General features: G+C 39.5%; 1 protein-coding gene and 1 long non-coding RNA gene across 2 annotated transcripts; one reads left to right on the forward strand and one right to left on the reverse strand.

The window, feature by feature from the left end:
* Positions 1–796: 796 nt before the first annotated feature.
* On the forward strand, positions 797–1,693 carry LOC147622124 (uncharacterized). Its single transcript, XR_015269655.1, has 2 exons — positions 797–1,457; positions 1,492–1,693. It is a non-coding gene; the product is annotated as an uncharacterized LOC147622124 (long non-coding RNA).
* Positions 1,532–3,208, reverse strand: LOC147622125 (small ribosomal subunit protein eS26y-like). Its single transcript, XM_086823224.1, has 5 exons — positions 3,061–3,208; positions 2,888–2,980; positions 2,231–2,315; positions 2,002–2,132; positions 1,532–1,912 (listed from the first exon to the last, which is right to left on the reverse strand). Exons 1-5 carry the CDS (start codon positions 3,061–3,063, stop codon positions 1,859–1,861), a joined length of 366 nt encoding a protein of 121 aa, XP_086679350.1. The 5' UTR covers positions 3,064–3,208; the 3' UTR covers positions 1,532–1,858.
* Positions 3,209–26,883: the final 23,675 nt, after the last annotated feature.

A 26,883-nucleotide genomic window follows, 5' to 3' on the forward strand; every position in this document is an offset into this window, starting at 1 on the left:
GTTGTTGCCAAACAGATTTGGGAGCAGACAAGTTTCACTACCCCAAGAAAAGGCTTTATTGATTCTTTGATTGCTATTTAATTCATGGAGATGGGAAAGATCTAGGTCCCAATGACTGTCTATAGAAAAAGGGCATCAAATTCTAGATGGACCTTTGGAACAAAAGCCATAAGAGTTAGAAATCTTCAAGAAAACTGCGACACATATAAACTCTCTAGCTGAAATTTCAAAATTGAATCTTTAAATTTAATCAAAATTACACCCAATTTTTCTCAATTTCAATTGTAATAATTACACTAAAGGATTGTTTAAACATTGATTGAAAGATCCACCAATACTTATAAAGAATATAAGAAAGATACTTTATGGAATTGCTTATAAGAAAGATACTTTTTTGAATTACATATCCCATACTATAAGTCTTAATTATAAGGTAAACATCCAAATATTTTCATGCATAATGCACATTATGAGTACTAGAGCATAGACCCACATGTCATACTTATGTTGTTCATAGGTCCTTGGCAATGCTTTAAAAGACTGGCACTTTAGTAGTTTTCATATATTTTACTCATTACATCAGCATATAATAGAGATAAACATCAAACAAATTTCCAAGTTTCTCATTTTGATTGATTCTTGATAGATGGTTCTCTTAATTCCATGCACTTGAATGTTTGTTTGTCTTATTAGAGATATCAAGAAGGCATATACCTTTAAATGTGTTTATTGCTTTAGACACTAGTTATTAAGGAGACAAATGTCCAAAAATTGCTTGTTTATTGCACAGCTTTGAGTACATGTCAAACTTCAAAAAGAAGTCATGTAAGTCCAAGAAGTGAGTCATACTTTTTTATCCCACTATTTAATTGCAACATTCTATTTAGCATAAGAGAGTGGAATATCTTACTCTTTTGTATGGGAGGGAGATATCATAATGAGAAACGCGTGACAACAAAAGCATGCAAGTATAACAGTCACGAACAAGCTCTTTGCACCTTATACTCCTCCTTTGAAATAGCTATCACTCAATGCGATAACATAATGTATTTTCATTTGCATGCAAGTAAAGGTACTCTCACTCTCTCTCTCATCTGCTGGTGGTGTAGAAAACTCTTTGCAAACCAAGCCCTTTTTAAACATCTGCAAGCGTACTCCCATGGTAGAACCTCTGCCCAACCCAGCAGCTCCACTTAGTACACGCATCCTATATCTACCATCACCTATTGTGACAGCTTCCTACCTACAAAGCACATTGAGAGAAGGGCTTCACCTTTCAATCAATGAGTCTTAATCCTTTATTTAGATTAGCATGTGCCACAAATGTATCTGTGCTCTACATACTAAACAGAAATAACTTGGTAACAACTTCTTCAGAGGACAACAGTGAGGAGTTTGTAAAAATAAAAAAAGCCACTGCTGCCCTCCACAAAGCCACAAGAAAAAGAACAATACAGGCCCTAATTGTACTGTATAGACAGGGTGAAGCAGGCCCTAATTGTACTGTATAGACAGGGCAACTACAGAGTCCTCGCATAAACCCCACAATATTAGGTAACCAATATTTACAAACCTCCACAATGAAAAGCAAAAGCACACTTTTGGCACATTACACTAGTGCTTCAGTGGGGAAAAAAGAGTTGAATACTTCAAAAGCATTGCAGCAAAGCCAGCAGGACACGAATAAAATGGGGAAGAAATTCCTCATTAAATCATCTACTACGCTATTGCCACAACGAGGCATCCAATGCTGGTGGGCACAAAGAGCCCCTTTGTCCTTTTTAAGTGTCATTAAAACAGTCCCGCACACATTGATCATGTCTCATAGAACATCAACCTTGTCCTCAAAAAAGAGTCGTCACTTCCTGGCAGCAGGAACATTCACACGTGGGTTCTGGCTTTGCATATCCTCCTGCAGGTCACAAATGTAGATTGACATTCCATCTAATACTGTATCAGAATAGCCCACACCATAGCTCTCAGTAAGAGTTATTGACATACCTTGCGCCTGAATCGCTGAGGCGGCTCGCGAACCCTCCGTGCTGTGCGGGATCTCACTCGCACAACATGAGCGTGGATAGCACATGACACACAGTACTGCATCTTCGCATAGAGCTTTGGGAGGGTATATCCTGCAGCCAATACGTTAAGCAGAACATATTCAGCAAGGTCTTCAAGACCAAAAAGGATTCCACTTTGTAAAACCTTCCATAGAAGAGCAAATACATACCATCGTAGACACATGCTTCCTGGACATCACGCACCGCAGCCTGCTCGACAATATTTCTCACAACAAAGCGTTTCACTGCTTTGTCCTGTACACAAAGCCAGCCTTGGAGACTTAGTGCCCATACATTAACAACTCGAGCCCTAGATGCATCAAGACGTTAATGACCCAATGCATCCTTTACTCTAAATTTCCACAATGATTCAGGTAGAGAATAATTAGCCGAAGAACTGAGAACCCACTGGACCTCGACTCCCATATATGTTCATCACCACCAAAAAACAGATCCATGGCGAACAGTTACACAGAATCTGGGCGTATCCCGAATCAATATTTCCATTTTTCAACGATGTCAATTTAGTCTCCACGAACCCTGATTTCTAAGACAGCCCGTGATTTTCAGCTTGATAGAGACTGCTTGTGCATCACTCACCATCCTGCTATTTGGTAAATCGACATGGAAAAACATAACCCTTCCTGATGCCACACCCCTTACAAGAGCGCCCTCGGCTTAACAGAAGCTGACAGTAACCTTAAGCCTGCCAGGGACGCGTTGCTCTAACCATTACGCACCACACTGAAGCCCATAAAACAACCTTAACTCCAACCTTGCATTAACCCTATCCCTAACAGAGTTACCCGAAAATGAATGAGGGGTACCTTGGGAACGCATCGCCCGCAGTTGGAGCACCTGATGGGATTTGTGTGGCCCCTCCCGTGCTTGTTGCGACCACCGTTTCGGCGCTTGACCGTCTGTAGGAACACAGACAAAGCAGAAACTGTTGAGCTGCGAGATTAGATACGAAAAGACCAGCGCAAGCGATCAAACGCACCATAGCTGCAAGCAATGCCCTGCTACCTCGATGTTCTGCAACAGGTTGTAGAGGAAGTCAATGGAAGGAGGAGATGCACACGATAAGCCTGGAAAAACCCTAACCTCATCTAAACCGTCGATTTACCATCGTTAACCGGTGGCAAAAGTGATAAAGCTCAAATATATATTTAAAGAGGAAAAACAAGATTGCACAGACCGCTTTTTGCTCTCCTGCCCTTGGATTATCAGTGTTGTGATCCAAGAATTAGCTTAGCAACTATGATTAGGAGTGGAATCCACTCCGAAAACATGAGCATTGAGTTTCATTAGGTTGAATTAGAGTGAAATTGTCAATTTTTGTTCATGCATTTCATATTTTTCTAGTAATTATTTATGCATTGCTGAATTGCTAGAGTAGAAGCATGCAAAAACATCAAAAACACTTAATTGGTTGTATCATAACCATTAATTAGGATTAAAAACACTAATCACGCTACATCAAGTTTTAAAAATCACAAAAAGCACAAAAAATCAGGCCAAACCAACTCTCGAGTAGGGGACATAAGCCACTAGTTCTGTGCAAAGACATGAACCTGGACACGTGAGCCTGCAGACATGAGCTTGGACACGTGAGTCTACAAACGTGAGCTTGGACATGTGAGCTGTAAGTTTGGACACGTGACGTTGTGAGTCTGGACACGTGAGCCTGCAGACATGAGTCTAGACATGTGAGCCTATAGACATGAGCTTGGACACGTGAGTCTACAACCGTGAGCCTCGACATGTGAGCTGTAAGTTTGGACACATAAGCTGTGAGTCTGGACACGTGAGCCTGCAAACGTGAGCCTAGAGACATGAGCCTGGGGATAGGTGTATCTAATATAGTACGGACCAATTATTACAGCCATAAAGACCCATATGGACAAACCTATCTATGTCCTTGGAAGATTTTCTTATCAAACAATCTATACCAGCTACAAATTCTAAGGAAAACTCTTGTCCTTGGAAGATTTTCTTATACCAACTACAAATTCTAAGGAAAGTTCTTGTCCTTCGTAATTATTGGGAAATTAAAGTACAATTAATACCCACCAACCCTATCATAGGTCCAATTCCTAGATTTTCATGCCCTAATTAGGCATATTTCATACCACGGAAGTATATGAGCCGAGTTCATACAAAAAAGGCATGAGCCTTACATATGTGAACCTCAACACATGAACCTGCATACGTGAGTCTAGAGGCATGAACTTGGACGTGTGAGCCTAGAGACGTGAACCTACACATATGAGCCCAGACACGTAAACCTGCATATGTGAGTATATAGACATGAGCTTAGAGATGTGAATCTAGAGGTATGAACATGGATACGTGAGCCTAGCAAAAAAAAAAATTCAACCTACAAAAAAAAAAACTTCTCTGAAACCATTCTTAGACCTGATCAAGAGATACCGGAGACCTTTGATGTGAACTAGAATAATTATTGAAAATGTTAATATAGTCAATTGCAGCACATCAAACCACACCTCCTCAAACCCACTAAGCCTTCACTAACGTCTATGTTTTGCTGGCTCATTTCTTCCCAAAGCTCCTCACTTGAGGTGGATCTGAAGAAGTCTAGCCTTCTTAGCACGGGAGCGCTCTGCTAAGTGCTGAAACAGGAGGTACCAAAATGATTATCTGAGGTCTAGATTCACTAGATGTTAGTGGAGGAACAACGGAACACCTAGAAACAAGAGCTATCAATGATCCTTTTAGCTCTGGATGCACCTTTCGACTCTATGTGAATAGTGCCTTAAATTTTGTGAAGCAGACATTCAACTGCCTTGTCTTTGGGCATAGCTCAAGTGAAGGAGCGAGAGCACAACTTGGAATCTCATGGTTTGCTCCCACAAAAAGAGGTCAAACCATGTCAGACGCCACAATGTTTCAAACATTTAGTGTTGATTGTGAGCTTGGTTCATTCTAAGTAGACCATGACCATCAAACAAACTAATAACCACAGTTTACGGTAAACGAGACATGTCCCTTTTACTATACCACCAAGGACAAGTATTCCATAGTATACATAACAATAAGTGCACAACACAGCGTAAGCAGGAGTATCGCTCTCCATAGGAGATCATTATATAAGTGCCTATACCAAAGAACCAAGTCTAGCTCTTCTCCGTTTGGACGAGGAATAGGGAACACGGGAGGGGTAAGGAGCCAATGTCAAGGACTACCTCATCACAAAGGGATCCATGCGGAGGAGTTTTTTGGTGAACAATTGCATGTGGGTAGTTTCCAAAAAACGGTGAGCGGTTTTAAAATAATGGGGGACTTTTTTGGCTACATACCTCTCTCTCTCTCTCTCTCTCTCTCTCTCTCTCTCTCTCTCTCTCTCTCTCAAAAGCAAAATAAAATTATTCTCATAAAATGATACCCCATAACATTCTTACACATCCCATACATCTTTGAAGTTAAACTTGGAACATGAGTTGTCCACTAAACTAATTCAAGGTAAGTGCATTCTCTGCGTAGACATTTGGTTACCTCCCTTTCTGTCAAAATTTGGTTGGTGGATAACATTTTTTCATTTTGGCTCAATCCCATGACTCTCATGTACACAAAGTATAAGTGCTTACATGTTAAATAGAGTTTTTACTTTGTGATCCCCCTTCCCAAGAAATCTGGACATGAGCATGATGGATGCATTTTTATGTGCACATCATAACTTCCCACATGAGAATCTTCTCCAAATGTCTCAATGGTGAAAGCCTCATGTTTGGAAGCTTCAAACACTTGCACTTTTGTAACTTGTGCATTAATATCTAGTGCTTTCTTGATCCTTTTTGCAGCTTCTTCTGAAATGCCTATTCTGTATCTAACGGCCATCTCATGACATATCATTTCTGAATGTGTTTGCCTCTTCCCTAGGCATTTCTGGTTGACTTGAGCTCATAGGACTTTTCCTAATGTCTTACTCTGTAAATTATAGCGTGCAAGCACCAATGCGTTGACCTCCTCAATAGTCAGATTAGTGCCTTCAACTATATAGTAAGCACACTATGTGGGGGGATGGTCAATGTTCTTATCCACATCCCATGTATGCATGATGTCATTATTTCAAAACCACATCATTTGACTAGTCTTTCCAGTAGCATGGGACCTTGTTGAAAAAAATGATGGTGCAGGTACTCCTTTTGCACATCCTACAATCATGCAACCACACTTACTACTCCCTGTATGACCTAAACATTTTACTCGGCTACCCATTGGAGTTCTCCTAATTGCTCAAAATGTTTTGTATATAGGTGCTTCCATTATGATTTTTTCACTCGATTCATATCTTGTGTCCACATCTTCATTGATAAAATGTATTTTCCTGCGACGTCCAATAGACTTCCTATCTCTCACATGCACGTTGTACTCTGGTCTATGACTAACATCATCATGCATATCAATTACATTAGAATGTTGTCTCTTGTTTCAAGTTGATTCTCAATCACCTGCCACCAATGGAGTTGGGGCCTTGTGCATGGGTGTACCTACAGTAGTGCTCTATACTGTCCTTATAACTTATGCTGGGCTTGGAGTACACGTTTAGCCTCTAACAAGTTTGTTCGTGGCGTACATGATTGATCACCGCTCTTCTTCACCTATTCAATAGTTTGAGACATATTAGAAACATCATTAAAGACACTGTTTTTTAAGAAAGTGGTTCTTATACATACTCAAATCATTACATTTCCCCAGTGTGCAATGTACACTTCCCACCAACTTAGCCAAAGGTCCATAGCAAGTATATCTAAATGTCTTACATTTCCACTATGCCACCATTGTTAGATAAGTTGAACTCGAGGTAGTGCACCCTTTTTTGTTGACTCGGTCTGCCACTTCTCGCATATGCTCTTATGTACAACTTAGAAAGCCTTTATAACATAGTTTTTTGGTATGTATATTTAGTGCCCAATGAAATAAACAAGAGCGTTCTCGATCTTTCATTTCTTGTTCTTTATTGAAGACTTCTCTAATGGCATTCCAATTTTCTTGGGCTTCATTTGCCATGAAACCAAAAAAAGCATGCCTTTTCAAATCCATGTGTCACCATAACATTATTTATGCACTCCCAAAATAATACTTGGGAGTCTTGTACTCTTCTTTCATCTCGCAAGTTGCAATAGTTAGAAGCTCCTGAAGACTACAAATAAAAGTCATTGTGCTAAAAGAGGTAATCATAAAGAACTACTTTTTTTCGAAAACCATTATTACTAGCACTATCTTGGATCATAAACGTGACAAGCCATTGTTACCCAATCCATAATGCATCTCGAGTGGTCAAATTGGATCCAAGCTCTTCTTAGATCACCATTCCCTAAAAAGTCTCATTCTATTGATGAGTTCGATGGCTGAGGCTGGTCCTTTAGTACACATTTTGAAAACAAAACAACGATCAATTTTATTGTTGGTTGCTGACTTGGAAATTAGCTTCCATGGAAGAAGTCATAATTACAATATCTCTTCAAACGTAACAAGTCATTATAGCTAAAAGATCGAACAAGAGGTCCTTGGCATGCATGTGCTATTGACCTTCGAAATCTACAAGAAAGGAAATTTTAATCACTTCGTATGTATGGCCTTAACAAATGCTTCATTAAATTAACTCATCACTTGTTCTCAATTGGCGAGCCGAGCTCTTCTAGCATAATAATTGAATTCTTTATCTCCAAGGTCATGTCCTTGATTTGCTTCTCGAACTAATGAAGTTACACCAACTCCTTAGCAACACACATCTGCACCTTCCTGGGACTAGCACTTGTATCAACTTTCATTACTCTTTGAGCCATTGCATTAGTCTTATCAAGCAATGTCTTTAATGTTTTGGCCTAGACCACCATGTGAATGAATTCTAGTGTGTATTAGAAGCTGTTTAAGTCTGTCATCATCACTAGGCATGACATAGTACACATAATATGCCTTGCAAGTAGCTAGTTTTATGCAATAGTGACAATTGAGCTTTCCATCATTAATGTCTAGGATACCAACTGAAGTTTTCTTTATGCACCTTGTGAAACTAATGTCATTAGGGAAGCCATTGTTCAAATACCAAGGGCATGTGGTGTGTAAACATTGCATTTCACCAATGTAATGGCTTATCCTACACACCCTTGGAAAGTTGACATTTGATGTAGCTACCTTTGTCCACATGTGACCACTGTCCTTATGATCCATGCCATCCATTCCTACTCTAGAACCCATGGTGGTAGGAAACTCAAATATTACATCCCCATCATAGAATCTAGGAAGCTCATTCACTAGTAACACCCACGATATACGTTTCACCAACTTTGTCAAAGTGTTCTCCTTCCTTATATTCAACAAGAACTCCACTGTGCTTTTTGATTTCAAGGGAGAAAATACTTCTTGGTTAGAAAATTGGGTGCATAGAGGCACTGCATCTTTTCGATTTCAAGGGAGAAAATACTTCTTGGTTAGAAAATTGGGTGCATAGAGGCACTGCATCTAATACAGATATCTTATGTAGTAGACCATCATCAAAATTGGTAGAACTTTCAATGTTCACATAATTAGAGGCACCAAATAAAATACTAGATTTTAAGCTTACACATACCTCATATGTAAGAGAGATCATGTCATCAAGGATATAGAGGTCCTTACCTTCTATATCTTGTAATGGAACAAGGGCAACAAATGACTCTTTATCTGCTATGATTGTGATCACCTCTAAACCCTTGAAATGTGATGGTAAACATTTTCAAATAAGAAATTCTTTGTTCACAAAGCCTTTGCCATTTCTTAAAGGCACCCTCATCTCACATGTTTCATTGTGGGGGAAAATAAGCTTAGCCTCCATAATAGAGATAGAGAGAGAGATGTGTGTGAGAGAGAGAGAGATAGAGAGGGGTGTGTGTGTGTGTGTGTGTGTGTGTGTGTGTGTGAGAGAGAGAGAGAGAGAGAGAGAGAGAGAGAGAGAGAGAGAGAGAGAATCACTAATACAAGAAAAAGAACCAAGGAGTTCCTAAATAAATGATTACCAAAGATCATTTACATTACCATTTGCATTAGGGTTAGGGTTAATTAGAATCTACAACTTCCTCTTATGGGTGACTAGCTAATCATTTGCATCCTCACTCTGTTGTCACATTGGAGAGCTCCATAGATAATGGGATGTAAAGAGTGTGTTCAATCTTGCTATGATGGAAGCAAGAAGAGACTCTCTACTTTGGTAATCTCTCACACTCACTTGAAAAAGAAAAGATCATGCAAAAGAAAACCATTGATCATACCCTTATCACCATTGCACTCTATCCATGCAATGCAAGATTACAACAAATCATATGCGAGAGAGAGAGAGAGAGAGAGAGAGAGAGAGAGAGAGAGAGAGAGAGAGAGAGAGAGCTCACATACAATCTATTGCAAAGGGGAATGAGTATGCTTTGCTTATTGAGAAAATAACTTATGTACATGTGACTAGTGTTCACACTTGGCCGGCCATAACTTAAAGTAGTCCATGGCAGCCTTTTGCTAGCTTAAGCAGCTACATATGAAGTCCAAGACTTCCCCTATTTTATAATAAGCCTAGTGTAAGGCTGCACACTCATAAAATACAGTTATTGTCATATAAAATGTTGCGTCTTTTGAAATACAAAGACATCTTTTTAGTGTAAAAATAAAGTGACGGCATCGTAAGTTGGTAGAATGTCGTACAAAAATAGGATAGTTGAGGCCATGTTAACCGGAGTGGTTAACATACCCCCTTCCTTGCGTCACATGCGTCGATCATGAAGGTGTAGTTATGAGGCCCAACTCACTGGTACGTTGCAGAGCTTGTGGATGTATGTCAAAGTTGTTCGTAATCTATAATGCAACATGTAAACCAATAAAGTGTTTCCTAGATATTGAAAACTTTATAGAACAGTGCAACACTTTAACATGTAATAATGGTGATGTTTTTTTTTGTTTTAAAATGACTGGTAGAATTTATCTAATTATTAGAAAGAGTAATATAAAAGGTGGTCCAAATCCTACCTTCACCAACATTTTAAGTGTATGCCTCTAGTTATGCTTCAGTCTCAACCCTCTATCACTAATGTGAAGTCATCTCTAACTATCGGTAGCTTTTAAACAAATCACTAAGTGATTATATATATATATATATTTTAAGGAACCACACCATAGAGATTAAAGCAATGGCTCATAGACCTCCACTAAGAGTTTCTAAAGAACCGTTAACTTTTTCATTACGATTATGCTTTTCTGCCCAATTTTTCTTTTTTTAACACAAGGTCCAACCCCATGAAGGTCAAGGCTATGGCTCCAAGGTCTGTAATGAACCTAATGACCTACCAAGAGCTACATGGTGATGGTTATCTTATTGGTCTCTTTTTTTTGGGTTTTTTATTAATATATCTAGTCTATTTTCACCTATGCAAATTACTTAAAAGTCTTTACTCTAGCTAGAGAAGGCACACTAAAGATGAGGGAAGTACTTGGCATATTCCTTTGGCATAGTTTATATAAGTACTGGACTAGGACCTTTTTTTAGGAAGAAATATACTTTTATGTTCATCGAACTAATAACTAGAGGAATATTACCAGTCATAAGATGATATAATGCAGGCACTCAAAAAATGACAAAAACATGATTTTTTAAATTTTTAGAGTTTTAGTTTTGAATGCACCTGGTATGTCCTGAAGTGATGAATTTTTTATGTAGTCCACTGTCCATGGTTCATGCTGATCTTGTTAAAATAAACACTCTCATTGTGCAACCATTCATCATCATATAGCCATAATCGATTTCCTGCAAGAGGAAGGCACGCTTCGACGACAGAAGGCTGCTTCAGACACGCTTGAAAATCAGTGTTGCTGCTCCAGCTTTGAGGGAGGCATTGGCCTGTGGGATGTTGCGAGCCATGGCGGCAAGGAGAGCGATGCCGTGCTCGGCGGCGACGACCCTTGGATGATCGGCGGCGGCGACCCTTCCTTCCTCTTCTTCCTTCCTCCCTCCTTTTTAGAATTGGTATGCTTGAGCACAATGAAATTGGTTTACTGTCTAGATTAGATTGCTGGATATTTTTGCTCAACCTTTTCGTCTCTAAGATGTGTTTATCTTGTAGGTGCCTTTTGGAAAGGTTGTGAAATGTCCCACTTGTGAGACTGTGCTGGCTGTAGTACAACCTCATCATGGAATATAGGTAGTATCTTGGTTGTGGTGCATATATCTGCATGTGGCTGAATGTTTTTCGGTGCAATTGTTTAAATTTTTAAGCTTTTCTCATCTTTGAATGAGTAGGTGTGGAGACAAGTAGGAACACAATAAAGGATAAAACTTGCTACCTATATCTTTTAAGTGTGAAGAAAAATATGAACATAATAAAAGATAAAGCCTCACCATTGGTCTCTACTACATAGGCTTCTTCGGGTGTACGAGTTAATGGTGTGAGTGCATCTTGACTATAGAATGGCATGGGGACTATTGGCAAGTAAGCTAAGTAGCTACCTTCAGTAACCTATTCAAGGAATCCTTGCACCATTCTCCCCAAAAGGACATGTAGGTGGTAACATTATTTCATAGAACGTTGGAGTTATTACATATCTTCTATTTGTTCTCCATCGTTCTACGAGCTCTTCTTGTTCAATTCTTACTTGGTAGGGTCCTCCCATTGAGTAGAGTACGCTTATGTCATCATGTCTTTATGAGGTTACCTGAAGGAGTCTTGTCCCATAGCGTCTAAAGTAAGTTCTACATTGACAACACAAAAAGGATGTTGCGGGAAGCATGCATCTCTTACAAACTAAACGTGGGGCAAAAAGATGAAACTGTGAACAAAAAAGATCCACAAGTGCAGTTCCAGAACACCTTTCTCCTAATGATACATAAAAGTAACGAGAACGGGTTTGGAATGGAGGAATACTTCTCTTCCCTTGGTAGAATTCAAGTCAGTGATTGGGGTACTCATATCTACCCACCATGAGAAGTTCATGTTCACGGCCTGGTAGCAGTAATAAAAGTTATAGAATACAGTTTTTTCTTGTGGATTTGATAAAGCATATCCTGGGTGAGTGGTCATTAGTAGTGTTTTAGTTTGCCACCATTGAAATTCCTACCACTTCTTGTCCATCCAGGGTCTCAATTTAAACTTTCCCTTGAGGAGTGAATTTTGTGACTCTATAGGGATCTAGGCCTCTATATTTGAGTTTTCTTTTTCCATTTTTGACACTGTACATAAGTACCATGTTTTTTTGTTCTTGTTTTTATCTTTGAGAGCTGGTTATCAAAACCACTTCTTGTGTCATAACTTATCAAACCACTACTTGCATCATAACTTATCAACCATTAATCTGTAAGCAAAATTCAATCTCAATTCATTAAGTTTTTCCATTTCAATAAGTCTTTCTACAAAGAATTTCCTTGAAGATTGTGTGATGAGCAGATATTCGAAGGCTTGGAACAATATATTCCAATGGTATTATTGTGTCAAGCCCAAATGTTAGCTGGAACGATGTGTTGTGTAGCCACCTTGTAAGCTGTACGGTATGCCCATCTCTGCTTGGCCAATAGCTTGTGGATAATAAGGTGTAGATTTTCTATGTACCACAAGGAATTCATTGAGTAAGAATTCTTTGACTTCGTTTATGAAATGGCTACTAGGATCACTCACCATCTCTAATGGTGTAGCTTTGGCTTTATCCCACTTAGTAAAGTAGTATGTCACGACTATAATTTATCATGCTTGGGAACCTTTAGCTGGGCCAATAGGTCCGACAAAGTCAATGCCCCATTTTCAAAAGGTTGTTTCAGAATAATTGGGGTTAAAGGTATGCAATCCCTCTCTTGGACCATGGCAAACCTTTGACATTCGTTGTAGCATTTAACAAATTCAGCTATATCATCAAAGAGTGTAGGCCACCAAAGACCTGTCAAGAGAACCTTGCGTGCAATGGTATCAGTTGCAAACTATCCTCCGGCTATTCCTGAATGGGCTTGTACAAGAATGGCAACAAAGTCATCTTCATGAACACATTTTCTCATTATTTTGTCTTGGCCCTTTTTAAAAAGCATTCTCGCTATCATTTGATAGGGTATAGCCTTCTTGATAAGGCATCTAGCTTTGTCATTGTTTATAGGACAATTTGTAAGAGTCCATTTACGAAGAAATGAGCAATTTCATCACTCCATTCAGGCACATGGTCAATTTGAAATAAAGGGGCATTGGGAAGGCCATCTTCCACATTCGTTGGTGGTTCTCCATTAGATATTCTTGAAAGATGATCACCATGTACATGTAATGAACCCATTCTAGCTATGACTGTGAAGTTGAATTCCAAAAGGATAAGTAACCATCTAGTGATGTGTCCTATAGTGCAAGGTTTATTCACCAAATATAACAATGTTTTATGGTTAAGAAAGAAAATTAATTGGTTAGCTAATAAATAATGCATGTATTTCTACAGTGTAATTTCACTTAGTGTCATTAAGTTGACGCGAATAGCAAAGCTCATCACAGAGAAGTCCACATTGTGTTCCTCGGGTTGGTGGGCTAGTACACATCCAATGGTAAATGCTGATGATTGATGTGCACATGGAAAGTTAGATCCCAATTTGGAGCTCTTAAGATTGGTGCACAGGTAAAGCCTTTTTTAACTTCTCGTATGCCCATTGGCATTCATTTGTCCACTCAAATATTATTATAAGTTTATATAATGGTCGGGCAAATACGGCATATAAAAAGATAAATATTCTGTAATAACTAACATGGCCCCATGAATCTTTGGACTCCTTTGTAATTTATCGGGTAATATTAATCGGATTTTGCTATCATCCATGGATATTCCATTTTGAGAGATGATGTGTCCTAAAATGATTCCATACTTCACCCAAAATTGACATTTTAATGGGTTTAGTGAGATGCGATACATCCTACATCTCTCAAAGACTTGTCTTAGACAAGTGAGATGCTCTTTCCATTTTGAGTGCACACACAAATCATCAAAATGAATATTTCTAAGCTCTTTCGAAGAAGATCCTTGAAAGCTAGACTCATTAAGCATTCGAAAGTGGTTGGTGCATTAGTTAGGCCGAATGGCATGATGCAATATGCATAGATTTCCCATTCCATAGCAAAAGTTATCTTATGTTGATCTACTGGATCAATCACCACTTGGTTGCATCCTAAGAAAAAGTTTGTGAGAGAAATGGTGAGAGTGAAAGTAGCAAGATTGCCAAAGTGTCGGTGGTCAATCCTATGGGCAAGACAATACCACTGGTCAAAAGTAATTTTGTCAATGTCTAAGCCCAATGGGTTTAGAACTCACTAACCGTCAGCTAAAACAGAAATTGCATATAGAACTACAAAGCTCACCCACTCACTCAAATAGTACACAATGAAATAATGATCAAGGGCTCTGTATTACTGTCAAACTTGCACAATGCGTGCTCCAGACTAACTTTGTCCTACTGTTCTCTTCTATCTCTCTATAGATCTATTTCCTAACTACTAACTGCCTTCTTCTTTGCTATCTTGGAAGGACCTTCTTCTTGTCCCATCCAGCCGTTGCCCTACTATTACGAGATTCATTTTGTTAACAAACTGTTACAATAAAGTACATATTTTTACAATGGGTGCGCGTGTATGTTGCTGTCTATGCTACTGTCGGCCTATGTCCTTTGCCATTCTTACTGCTTTAGCCATTGAGACAAGTTTGGCATTCTTTACTAAGGTGTCCAATGGCTCGTTCTCAACACACACACACGCACACACACAGTCACACACAAGCTCAGAGAGCGAGAGAGACGAGATGCGATACTCGAAAGTACTCAATGATAATGATAATGATGAGACATAAGTGGAGTACAAGATACTTATAGTCCTAGCGATGATGTGCCCAACACACTAGAGTGAGTTCACACGGGGAAAAAACTCTTGCAGCATAGGGTAAAAAGTGCACGTGTAAGATTGTTCACACTAGGACTTCCCGGAGGAGGCCAAGGACTAACAAACCCTCTTGAAGTGAATGGTGTGAACGTATATAGGGTGTTGCAAACTACCCTGATAGAGGTAATAAGTTTAAAGCTTTGCAGAAAGCTTCAAACTTTTCTCTCAAAGTAGACTTGGTAAACCCATCTGCCACATTGGTCTGTGTAGGCATGTAAGTCAAGGCTATCTCTTCTACATGGAGCCTCTCTTTGACATAATGATAATGCACATCAATGTGCTATGTTCGTGCATGAAGAAACAGATTCTGTATGACTGTTAATTCATTCTAACTATTAGTGAAAATGGTGGTAGTGGTTATCTAATACTAAGATCTACCAATAGATGGTAGAGCAATACACACTCCACAGTAGCTGCAAATGCTGCCATGTACTCAATTTCACAACTAGAAGTGGCCATTGTCAGCTGCTTCTAGGTGAGCCATGAAATGCATGAACTTCCAGGAAGAAAACAGTCACCACTAGTGTGGTTGACACCCTAGTGTCATAACATCTTGCCCAATCACTGAGTGTAGGAGGTTAAGCATAAAGAAGACGCATTGCTATAAAACAATGCAAAGTCATGAGTACCTTGATGGTAATGAAAGACACGCTTCACTATTTACCATTGCCGAGTGCTAGGGCAAAGCATAAATCTGCTCAACTGTGACACTGCATACTGAATATCAAGAGACGGGTAGTGCATAAATATATAAGGCATCCGATAGCCTATTGATAAGTGGTAACATTAAAAGGCTCGGAAGAGTCCTCAATGTATCTTCTATGAGATAGCATGATGCCCCCCTCAACTAGTATAAATTGCATACCCAAATAGTAATGCAAAAGCCCCATGTCAGTAACATTGAATGCATGTTGTACTTCAGCAAATGAAAGCTAAAATTCACCCCTCATCAGGGCCAATCATGAGCAAATTATCAAGGCCAATTTCTATTGATTATTAGCAGCAAAGTAGAAGGCTGATTTGGAGCCAAAGGAGGCTCAATGGATTCAGTATGAGTATGAAGATGTAAGTTGTGTGGACAATGTGCTATAGTCACAATTTTCAACAGCAATGCATAAGTTGTCAAGGTCATCACCAATAGCAATAGGTCTAGTGAATGCCAATACATCAAAAAAGGAACTATAGTCAATGGTCAAGCCAACAAGGTGGTAATCAGCAATGGAAATGAGTTGATATAACAAATTTTCAGCATTATAAGTGGGTTGAAAATGCTGAAAATAAAGGGAGAAATAAATCCCAAATGAAAGGATCCATTACTATGGGAGAGTGTAAGGCAACCTCTCAGTAACACCATGCGCGATGGTGTGTATGGAAAAATAAAAGAGATGTGGAATCCCACACAAATTGATGTAAAGAATTTCTAAATTATGCATAGTGACAAGGCAACCAAGCTGAAGACAATGTAACATTATGATTCCATTAGCATCCATATAAATGAGTTGCAAGGGGGAGGCAACTCAAACAAGAAGCTAGGAAAGCAAGTAAACATCACTGCATAAAGGTATGTCTCCAAGACATAGCACAATTGAGGGGTCAAATGTATAAGTGACCCCACGAACATCACCAATAGAAATACACAACATGTGTCCCCCCTCAAATGCAATAGCCATAGAGACAACTCAAGTGAAAAGTGATATAAAGCAAAATCATCTAAGTACGGATCATCACCAGGATCGATGTCTCGCATAGAAACATCATGAAATGAAGATGAAGTGACTAAGGCACAATCATCTAAGTACGGATCATCACCAAGATCGATGTCTGGTAATAGAAACATCATGAAATGAAGATTTAGTGACTAAGGCACAATCATCATGAGCCAAATTAGCCTCTTCTTCTGCACCATGAACCAACACCAGTTGACAATCCTACATATGTATCAAAGTACCAATTAACATATGACAATGAAAAACGAGAAGCAAGAAAATCACTACATGTGACTGTTAAGGCAAAGCCATCATGTGCAAAATTTTCTTCCTTGGCATTGTCAGTTGTAGTTGTAGTAAAACCTTGCTACTTCTGGCATTCCTGAATTACATGACCAAGTTTTTGACAATAGTTACATCTCTTCTCACTGATGTTTCTAGACACTATATAGAGCAGATTAATGCACAAAATGAAGTATATCTAACATAGGCAGTATAGATGCATGCAACTCAGAGTACCTCAAATGTTTGTTCAATACATGTGTAAGCTCACCAAACTACCAATCTGAAGGTCAAAATCTGTAGACGGTAACGGTGGACTCAGAATCTATAGGTTGAAAGCTGTTGGACATGGAATCCGTAGGTTAGAAGTTAGAAGCAGCATGTTGGAAGCTAACATGGAATTACTAGGTTAGAAGCTGATATGGCATTAGTAAGTCAAAAGCTGACGTGGAATCAATAGGTCGGAAGCTATCGTGGCATCAGCAGGTCGGAATTTGACATGGCATGCAGGTCAGAATCTACTGACCTGGAATTAGCAGGTCAAAACCTGTGGAAGCTCTACATATTAGAATCTGACATGGCAGCAGGTCAGAATGGACTGACTAGATTGGCTAATGTTGAATCTGCAGAGGTGGAAGCGATTAATGTTGAATCTATAGAGGTGGAAGTGACTAATGTTGAATCTGCAACCCAAATCCCAAACGTAGGGTTGTGCTGTTTCTCTAAGGGCATTGATCTCGTGTTTGAGAGACCTATAGACTGCACATTGGCATCTGATGTAGTCATCATGGTTCTTGGGTGGGTCTCATGCTAGCTTGAGGAATGAATCTGGTACTTGTCTCTTTTCCCTTCCCCGTGTCCATTGTTCCTCATCCAAACGGATAGGAACTGGTTGTTGGTTGTGTAATGGGTGTCTGTTCATTCTGAGATCCTAGGATAGGTTGTTCTACTCCCCCCTAGCACTTGGTTTTCTACTATGGTAGGGGCCATCTTATTTGGGGAAGTACTACTCTTGCGGCAGTTAGTGGGTCTTGATTTGGCAATGTGAATGTGACCCTAGGTTGTTGTCTAACTTGCGGTGGGGTTGATTGGGCTAGGCTGCTTATGGGCAATGGCTCTACTCGATTTTGTACCATTTCGCCAAGTTATCTGAAAGTTGTGGTTTCGCAAAGTGTAGGCAATGTTTCGTTTTGAGTGAACCTGGAGGTTCCTACTCCTGTGCCCACGCTAGACCTTTTCCCAAAGATAGGTTGAGTGAAAGCTCTTTTTACAAAGTTCACAGCACTGGGAGAGTTGGTGGGTGAATTTGGTGCCTATTGGACCCTGACACTTTTCATTTCAGATTGGTCCACCAATCCTCCTTCCAGATCTGAGTTTGGTTGACTCATGTTATACAAAGATTCTTCACTGGAAGTAGAATTAGTTGATGGTTATCGTTTCAAAAGAAAGGCACTTTGTTGGGTACTAGTTGTTTGGTGGGACTTGATGCTCTCGAAATTAGTGGTAGTAGGATTTGAGGTACTACAGTCTTGTTTATCAAGGTCTAGGACTCTCCCTAATCAAAGGTGCATCAAGAAGTGCTCCTCACTTTTTGCCCTCGATTTGGTGGTCCATGGAGTATCTTCCTCTTCGCGTGCGGCTTGAGGTGTCGCTCGACTTTGCTCTTTGGTTTTCCTCTCTTGGAGGTGCCCCTGTGCGGTGCCTTAAATTTTTGATAGTAGGCAAAGGTGTTTTTGTGTTTTCTCTTGTTTTTGTTTTGTTTGGTGTTTTTTGTGTGTTTACACACACACACACACACACACACACACACACACACACACACACATAGAGGTGAGCTCGTGAGAATGCAATGTACAAGAGAGGGGGCCATGGAAGGGTTGCAGGAGCATGTGGAGAAGTGCCGAGTTGTTTGTGCGTGTAGAGGCGGGGCTCGTAAGTGACACAGTGGTGGGGGGTGGGCAGGCTAAGTGCAGACGCACAGAGAGCGGGGCCCGTCGACTCGTAGTGCACAGAATGCGAGGGTCGACCTAGGGTGCAGAGGGGGGATATATGTTGTGTGGTGGCTGGGTGATGGCCTCTACTACACCACCACACGCACACAAGAAGATGACACAACGGGATTAGAACTGGGGGACACCTAAATCCCAGCTCCAAGGGAACCAACCAACTCAGCTCCTGTCCCTAGCCCTCCAACTGAATCAAGGGGACACTTAATAATCCTCATCACCCTCCCAACCCCCCTGTCGGATCTAGCTGCCTCCTCCAGCTATCCTCCCATGCCAGCACAGGTCTCCTTTACCTCTGATCATTCACTTAATAGCCTTAGCTGACCACAGCTGACATCTAGCTGACCAAAAACTCTCCCAGTTTTAACACAGAATAGACTGATTCTACCTTCAAATAATGATGGCTGACTCCAGTCATAAAACTATCCTCCAGACCTCCAAAATGTCCTCTAGCATTAACTGACCCTACTGCCACATCCCTAGGACCTCCATGGACCCTTGCCGACCCTCAGCTAATAGCTTGCTAAACTGAACTATTGGTGGCTGAGACAGACCCGAATGACATAAATAGAGGAAACTGATTCAGAAGACTCCACTGAAGCAGAAACTTCCACACATGCGTCCTTTGATCTTCCTTGGCTCTCAGGCACCTCCAATATCTAAGAGATATCACACTTGGAGCTCTTTGTTGACTGCAATTGACACACAACTGCTTCCAAACTGGCTATCCTCTTAAAATCCACTAGACCGACTTAGCTGATGCATGTTCTCTCTCCTTTACGTCCACTCTGCTGGCACCTCTTAATGCTCAGAACACTCAAACCAAATAAAGATGCAACCCTTTGGCTGACTCAAACTTGACTGTAGCTGCCACCACGGAAACAACACTCAGATCCCATACTCGTTTGACTCCTGACTATTGACTCCAAACTATCAGCTCTAACCCATAAGCACCTCTCTCAAGCTTAGATTAACTAGGACTAACAGTCGACGTATTTGTCAAGCAAAAGCCTAATTTTTCGACTCCAAATTCAACCCTCCAACAAAACCTCGCCCTGGTAGTCGACGTATTTGTCAAGCAAAAGCCTAATCTATAGGCATCATGTTGTGAGATCTAGACATAATACCCTATCGTGCCAAGACGTCCTGGATTGCCATCCATCAATGCAAATTATTACATGGTGGTCTTACTGTGCATTCCACCAATACCACCAATAGGGTATGGACCGCTTCTACCAACTACCTCATGAGATGAAGGGTCCACGCCACTACCATAACCAATAGGGACCTGGCATGAAGAACCTCTACGTTGCCTATCACTTTCCATGCCACCTTGACAAGCTGCCTGCCATTGGGGCTACCCAAAGCTATTACCATTTTACTCTACATTTGGCTACGTATCAGTCCCAAACTGTACCAGTTAACCTCACCCCCATTGCCACCTTCATGGCATATCCTAGACCATTCACTTCCCAGTAGTATCTTCACCATCGACTTGGGTGATGTGACTGTTGCCACCATTAGGAAGGGGGGTATGTTAACCATTCCATTGGTTAACATGGTTTTGCTTGCCCAACCTACTACAAGGTGCTTTGCCATCTTACCCATGCAAATGGGTACTTATCTTTTGTAAAATACAATGTTGGAACATATAAAGTAGCCTTACCATGCGCTTAATGTCAAATAGGGAAAGTGTATGGACTTAGGATTCATAGTTGCTTAAGACTAGTAATAGAGGCCATACTATTTTTAAGGTTGGTTGGCTTAGTGTGAAAACTAGTCACTTATATATAAGTAATTTTTGACAATAAACAATAGATACTCATTCCCTTGCAATGGTTGTGAGCTCTCCTTCTTCCCTCTTCTTACTTACTTGTATGCGTTTGAATCTTAATTGCCTGATGGATGTATGCTAGATAGGTTTGATTGTAGATTTTCTTTTTACAATAGCTTCTTCTTCTTCCCCCGCCTTTGTGAGAGAGAACCTTTGTGAAGGACCATCTCTTTTTGCCTCCATCTAGGCATTAAGAACTCTCCCTTCACCCCTTTGGCAAGGAACATTCTGCTATGACAACAACAAAGTGAGGACGTGATGGACGAGCTCGCGCACCCACATGGAAAGTTGCATTTGCATCTCTAAGGCAAAACCCAAAATAACATATATGCTTCGGCAAGCCTAAGATAACAAGGTTCATCCGAAGCGGAAGAGGAATCTGTCCCAGGGAAAAAAATCACCATCCCTTTTTGCCTTGAAAATTGATATAAAAAACCATCTCTACTAGAACATAATCTACAACCCCCAAAAGGATGCAATCTTAGAGGTAGCTAGAATGTCCTCTACCCATAGAAAAAAGATCCCAAGATAGGATTAACCCCTCCCCCCAATATAAAAAGAAAAAAGAAAAAATGAATTGTGTCTCCATCCTATCTTATAACATGAAAGACCTCAAAGATGGAAACCATCCCAAGATAATCAAGGAATGGCTATATCAGAATGCCATCCATCTAGACTTCATCTACCTACAATATATCAATGTAGAAGGATGTCTCTTTCAGAAGAATCTTGAAAAGGTATCAAAAAATCATACTTGGATTAGTATAAGGTAGGCCCGAGGAAGCATGGGCACAACAGTGGGAGTTAGACAAGTGAATGCATGTTATCCAAAACATTCACATAGACCTTGGAAATATATGAGTTGCATTTCAGATAGATATAGGATCAAGGCAGGCCCTTCAAGGCAGGCCCGAGGAAGCATGGGCACAACAGTGGGAGTTAGACAAGTGAGTGCATGTTATCCAAAACATCCACATAGACCTTGGAAATATATGGGTTGCATTTCAGATAGATATAGGATCAAAGAGGCTAGTGCTGATGTCACTCTCTATCTCTACTTGCTTGCTGCTTCTGTGTGTGTTACTACCATAGTATCATCAAATTGCATGAGGGAGACCCATAGGCATGGTATAGAGTTGTTGGGACCAGTGGCATATACTAACACCAGCACTAGCCTCTCTGATTCTATATCTGTGTGTGCTTATTGCTTCTGTGTGTGTGTTCCTACCATAGGGTCATCAAATTACATAAGGGAAACCCATAGAACTGGTTTGGAGCTGTTGGACCAGTGGCATAAGCACAACACTCACAGTAGATTGATGAGAATGAGTGAAGTACAAGTGAAGTGACATGATATGATAAGGTCACTTACACACTCACTCATAAGAGTGTGTACACATGCAGAGGAAAAAAGTGTCCCAGCCCATTATTAGCCTACATCCACACACCACTACCATATAAATGCCTACAAATTTGAATATCACCTCCCTTAGCATACAATAGCCCAAGGGATTGAATGCCTTGTAAGTATTGACGGAATACTCACTTAGTAGCTTGCCAATACTCACTTAGTAGCTTCCTAGATTATGCATAAACCTGCTCATCTAGGAGACCCCAAATTGAATATCTGGTCTCATATTGTATAGGTAAATGAGGTACCCAACAGCCCAATTATAAAGTTATGCATCAAATGGTTCACCTACATCCTAGAGATTGAGCCTACCACCTATCTCTACTGGTGTAGCAACATGCTTACAATCTTCAAGACCAAACCATGTAAGCAATCTCTATATGTGCTTTGATTGCAATAGTTATGTTCCCAAATAATAATGTAATGCATCCAAATTTGTCATCCCAAAATTGACACATTTAATTCAACCTTGAAGGTTGAAATCTTCTTCTCATTAGGGCCTATGCAAGGAGCATGTCATCAACATATAAAACCATGACTAAAAAAAAATTCTTACTACTATTTACATAGATGGTATGCTCAATTGGACCATTATAAAAACTATTTGTAACCAAGTATGCATTTATCTTCTTATAGCATGCTCTCGAGCTTGTTTGAGGCCATATAAAGCTTTTCTTAACCTCTCCTTAACCTGTATACTTTAGTCTCATGTTCCTTTTGAATAAAACCATGAGGCTGAGATACATAAACCTCCTCATATGAATCACCATCCAAGAAGGTAGTCTTAATATCCAACTGATGTACATTCCATCCATGATGTGTTGTTGATGTAATAATACAATGGGGACTGTAGTCATATGAGAAGTGGAGGCAAAGGTCTCATCATAATCTATGCCTTTCTCTTGATCATAACCCTTTGCAAACAAGCCTTACCTTGCTATTAGCTTTACCCTTAAGCTTAAAAACCCACTTTGTACCAATGGATTATTTAGCATAAGGCAAATCTACCAAATACCAAGTGTCATTTGTGAGGATTGAGAGTCATACTCATCTTGCATGGTCTACATCCAATGATTATTTTCATGTGCTTTCTCATAGGAAACATGCTCCTCTTCATTGCATATACTAGCAATGAGAGAATGATTGGAGTCATCCACAAAAAAATTAGATGCATGATGAGAACCTGCATGTGTCTTCTTGCTGCTATTCTGTAATGTTTGCACTAGCTATTTTGGCATACTCGATGTGTGTATGGTTTTCCTTTTCTCATCCACTGCATCATCCATAATTTTCTCATCTCAATAGGCTGATCTGTGGGCTGAAATTTGAGCTGATTTTCAATCGATATGGGATAATTTGCTGCAGCTTATCGCATTCATTTGCTCCACATGTGGCTACCTGACATTGTATAAAGCTAGGAGTGTATCAAGATGTCTTGTGAGCATACATTTTGCTGTTTTTTTGCATAAAAGCATAGGTTGAATTGAGTTCTCAAATAAATATAACATCTCTAATCGGATGGTAAAGTATATACCCTTTGCTTATGGAGACGTATCCCACAAAAATGTATTTTATCACCTTATCATCTAGCTTATTACTAGGAGCACCATTATGCATACATGGTAAAGGTTGTGCCAGGTTGAACCTACATGTTTTGAGGATGCTGTTGGGCATGTATGTTGGGAGAAAGCCATGGACGGGAATTGGTGCTTTTGCCTGAGGGTAAAAAGGCTATTGGATGTAGGTGGTTCTACAAAGTGAAACACAACTCACATGGAAGCATTAGTAGTAGGTGACAACAAAAAACACACAAATGAGTCATATAGGGCTACCATTAAAAGCTTCATAAGGGATAATTATATGAAGGCGCATTTGTTTAGCACGTAAGTGGCACACATAACTGCCTCTATGTGAGATCCCCCTGCCCCCTCCGCGCACCGGACTCTCGGTAGCTAATAGCGGAAGCAGCCCCCTCATGCACGGGGCAGGGTTTCTCACTTGGGGCCTCGCCCACGAATGTCCGGGCACGAGACTAGGCTGGTGGTCACTCCGAAAACCGAAACAGGAAAAATTTTCCATGCCCGAAAAGCGGGGACGATTCCACCTTTTTGAATTTTCTTAACGAATTTTTCTAACGTGATCAATTCTAAGCTATCCTTCAACTGAATAAACCAGATAGAAGGAAACTATCACTGATATAATTTGATCATTTTAGTAAATTCAACGCTTTTTTCCTGATCAAGATCCGGCACAGCCCCGTTGATCCACTCATTTGAGAAATTTATCAGGGAATTGACTAGCTACTCGAATCCTAGTGTAATCCTAAGATTTTTCAGTTTGATGGGTTAGCCACCACCCTACCACTAGAATCGGTGGAACCGAACAAGTACTCACCTACCCATAATTGAAATGCCATTCTTAACTTTAGCTTTATAAAACAGATACGCACACACTCCTCTTTAAAATTTTAATCTATAAAACAATCCATTGACAAACAATTTACTGGTTACACATGTCATACTTCAAAATTTCCATTGAGTCTTTGTTTCTCATAAAACAGTATCACTCTTGATCAAGATCAGGCACAGCTCCGTTGATCCACTCATTTGAGAAATTTATCAGGGAATTGACTAGCTACTCGAATCCTAGCGTAATCCTAAGATTTTTCAGTTTGATTATTAAAACTCCACTGATTCCAGCCTAACCCCATCCGGCCCATGGGTTAGCCACCACTCTACCACTAGAATTGGTGGAACCGAATAAGTACTCACCCACCCATAATTGAAATGCCATTCTTAACTTTAGCTTTAGAAAACAGATACGCACACACTCCTCTTTAAAATTTTAATCTATAAAACAATCCATTGACAAACAATTTACTGGTTACACATGTCATACTTCAAAATTTCCATTGAGTCTTTGTTTCTCATAAAACAGTATCACTCTGGACTCTCCGTTGAGACCAGCGAGTCAACAACGAGATCCAGTGATAGATTACAATAAACATAGGTCCATCAAATAATATCTTCCTCGACATACGCATGGATGTCCTCGGCACCGCGAGCGCGTGCATCTCCTGGTCAGAACCCTCCAAGATCCTCCTTAGGTGTCCTGGCACTTCACTCAGGGACCACTTCGTCGGCCCTCGTCCATCGTACCGGAAGCGCATCATTTTAGCGCACCATTTTAACCATACCGAGGCTGGTCAAGACCTGGGCAGGCTTTGCCACATGAGCTATCCCTTGAACACTCCCCGCCAGCTGTTGCAACCCGAACGTCCCTTAGAAAACATAAATGCCAAATGCTCCCTCCAGCATTCTGGCGTAAGACAGAATGCCAAATGCTCCCTCCAGCATTCTGGCGTAAGACAGTCCTTTTAAGAAAACAGGGTTTCTATACAAATTTTTAGTTTTGATTTTGTTTGAATACCATGAATAAATCTTAAATCCGTATCCCAATACTTCTAGATCCATGTCTGAATTCTAAACAGAATTCCTCGAATTCTGTTAACTTGATCCTCAGATCAAAATCAAAGTCTTAACTTAGTTTCAGATTCGGTGGGTGTTTTGAGTGCATTTTTCCTGAACTGATCACATCGTCATTGTTGATGAAGGAATTAGGTCTTGGTCAATAGTCTGAATCAGAGTTTGGGTCTGGAAAGGTTCTTCCTAAACTATCTTTCTCGAAAGGTACTATTTCAATTTCTCTTTTTCTAAATTTCATTCGACAAATATTTGCTTACAGATTTCTAAAACATGGATTTCTTAAGAGGAATAAAATAATCATTTATCTCGATCTCCGACTTCGATAGTTTAATTGAATTTTCTCATTACCATCTTAGTGAATATGAAATGGTAGAATTTCCTCTCACATATTATCTACCTATCTATTTTTTCAATTTTTACGAAAATTAACAGAAGATTAAAGAGAACCCTTATTTAATTATAAAGATTCTATATGCATCTAATTATGCATAAAATCCAATTTTGATGAAAGTCACACTTTTATCATCATAAAAATCATTTATGATAGAAATCACTCTTTTAACATGAAAGAATTTCTTTTATGCATATATTTATGCATACAAATCATTTATGAGATGAAAATCACACTTTTAATATAAAAAAATATTTTCTATGCATATGTTTATGTATAATAATCTTTTATGATAAAAATCATACTTTTTAAATAAAAAAATATCTTCTATGCATATGTTTATGCATAAAAATCTTTTATGATGAAGATCACACTTTTAATAAAGAAAAAAATATCTTTTATGCACCCATTTATGCATAAAAATCATTTATGATAAAGTTACACCTAAAAAAAATCTTTTATGCATGAAAATCAATTATGATAAAAGTAACACTTTTATAATAAAAAAAATCTTTTATGCATACTTTTATGCATGAAAATCAATTATGATAAAAGTAACAATTTTATAATAAAAAAATAATCTTTTATGCATGAAAATCAATTATGATAAAAGTAACACTTTTATTATAAAAAAATAACCTTTCATGCATACTTTTATGCATAAAAATTAATAATGATAAAAGTAACACTTTTATAATAAAAAAAATAATCTTTTATGCATACTTTTATGCATGAAAATCAATTATGATAAAAGTAACACTTTTATAATAAAAAAATAACCTTTC

Source organism: Cibotium barometz, chromosome 29 (genome assembly GCF_041138505.1).
Source record: "Cibotium barometz isolate CiBa-2024 chromosome 29, ASM4113850v1, whole genome shotgun sequence".
NCBI classification, from domain to species: domain Eukaryota; kingdom Viridiplantae; phylum Streptophyta; class Polypodiopsida; order Cyatheales; family Cibotiaceae; genus Cibotium; species Cibotium barometz.

Excerpts from the sequence above, each read along its gene's own strand:
- LOC147622125 (XM_086823224.1), bottom strand. Across the intron at positions 2,133-2,230 it reads GGAAGCATGTGTCTACGATG|GATATACCCTCCCAAAGCTC; the intron begins GTATGTATTTGC and ends TATTGGCTGCAG. Across the intron at positions 1,913-2,001 it reads CTCAGCGATTCAGGCGCAAG|GAGGATATGCAAAGCCAGAA; the intron begins GTATGTCAATAA and ends TGTGACCTGCAG.